Below are 803 nucleotides of genomic sequence, written 5' to 3'. Positions count from 1 at the left end.
AATATATATATATATATATATATATATATATATAATGTATATGTATGTGTGTATGTATGTATGTAAACTTAAATTTTCTTAATGCAAAATATATTTGATTATTTTTTTCTTTTCTTTTTATATTAAATTTGTTTATAAAGAATTACACAGAGTTATTAATTTATTTATTTGATTTTGGGGTGAAACTCGAGATAGGTCTAAGTGGTGCTTTTCTTTAACTGTTCATTGTAATGAAAAAGATTCCTCTGAAAGCATAAACAGAGATAAGAAGCCTTGTGTTAACGACCTACTTTTCTTTTTCTAGATCTATGCCAGTCAAGCGTAAAGATGAAAGAGTGAAGAGACTGTGTATAACACTACCTGACCAACCCACAGCAGAGAAGAGGCTCACACGCTCCGCTGCTCCTGCTGTTCTATTTATTGATTATTTATTGAACGTTTTCTTGTATGTTTTAACTAGAGGATCTGTACTGTGTATATTTATTATGTATATATAAATACACACATGCACGTATATATTTAAGAGAAATGTGTTATGTGGCTCCTGCTGTTCTATTTATTGATTATTTATTGAACGTTTTCTTGTTTGTTTTAAGTAGAGGATCTGTTAAAGGAATGTTCACGTTTTTAGGAACAGGGCAACAGCTTCTTTACGAAATAAGACATCCGTTATTTAATCACATGTATTCGTTTTGTTATACCGCCACCTTGTGGTGAGATGTCAGCACTGTCGCCTTCATAACAGCCCCGCTCCTGGAACGAAGGGTGGTTTCCCTGATGAAGATGAATCCTTATGCAACATC

General features: G+C 32.4%; 1 protein-coding gene across 1 annotated transcript in view; it reads left to right on the top strand.

Moving 5' to 3' along the window:
• Positions 1–370, top strand: part of LOC107731359 (interleukin-21-like) — a 3,416-nt gene extending 3,046 nt beyond the window's left edge. The window contains exon 6 of the mRNA XM_016542417.1: positions 305–370. Coding sequence (XP_016397903.1) covers positions 305–325 — 21 coding nt within the window. The 3' untranslated portion in view covers positions 326–370. The remainder of the gene's footprint in view (positions 1–304) is intronic.
• The last annotated feature ends 433 nt before the right edge of the window (positions 371–803 follow it).

This window comes from Sinocyclocheilus rhinocerous, unplaced genomic scaffold, assembly GCF_001515625.1.
Source record: "Sinocyclocheilus rhinocerous isolate Xijiao unplaced genomic scaffold, SAMN03320098_v1.1 scaffold939, whole genome shotgun sequence".
NCBI lineage: Eukaryota > Metazoa > Chordata > Actinopteri > Cypriniformes > Cyprinidae > Sinocyclocheilus > Sinocyclocheilus rhinocerous.
This window is presented reverse-complemented; position numbering and strand designations above follow the sequence as displayed.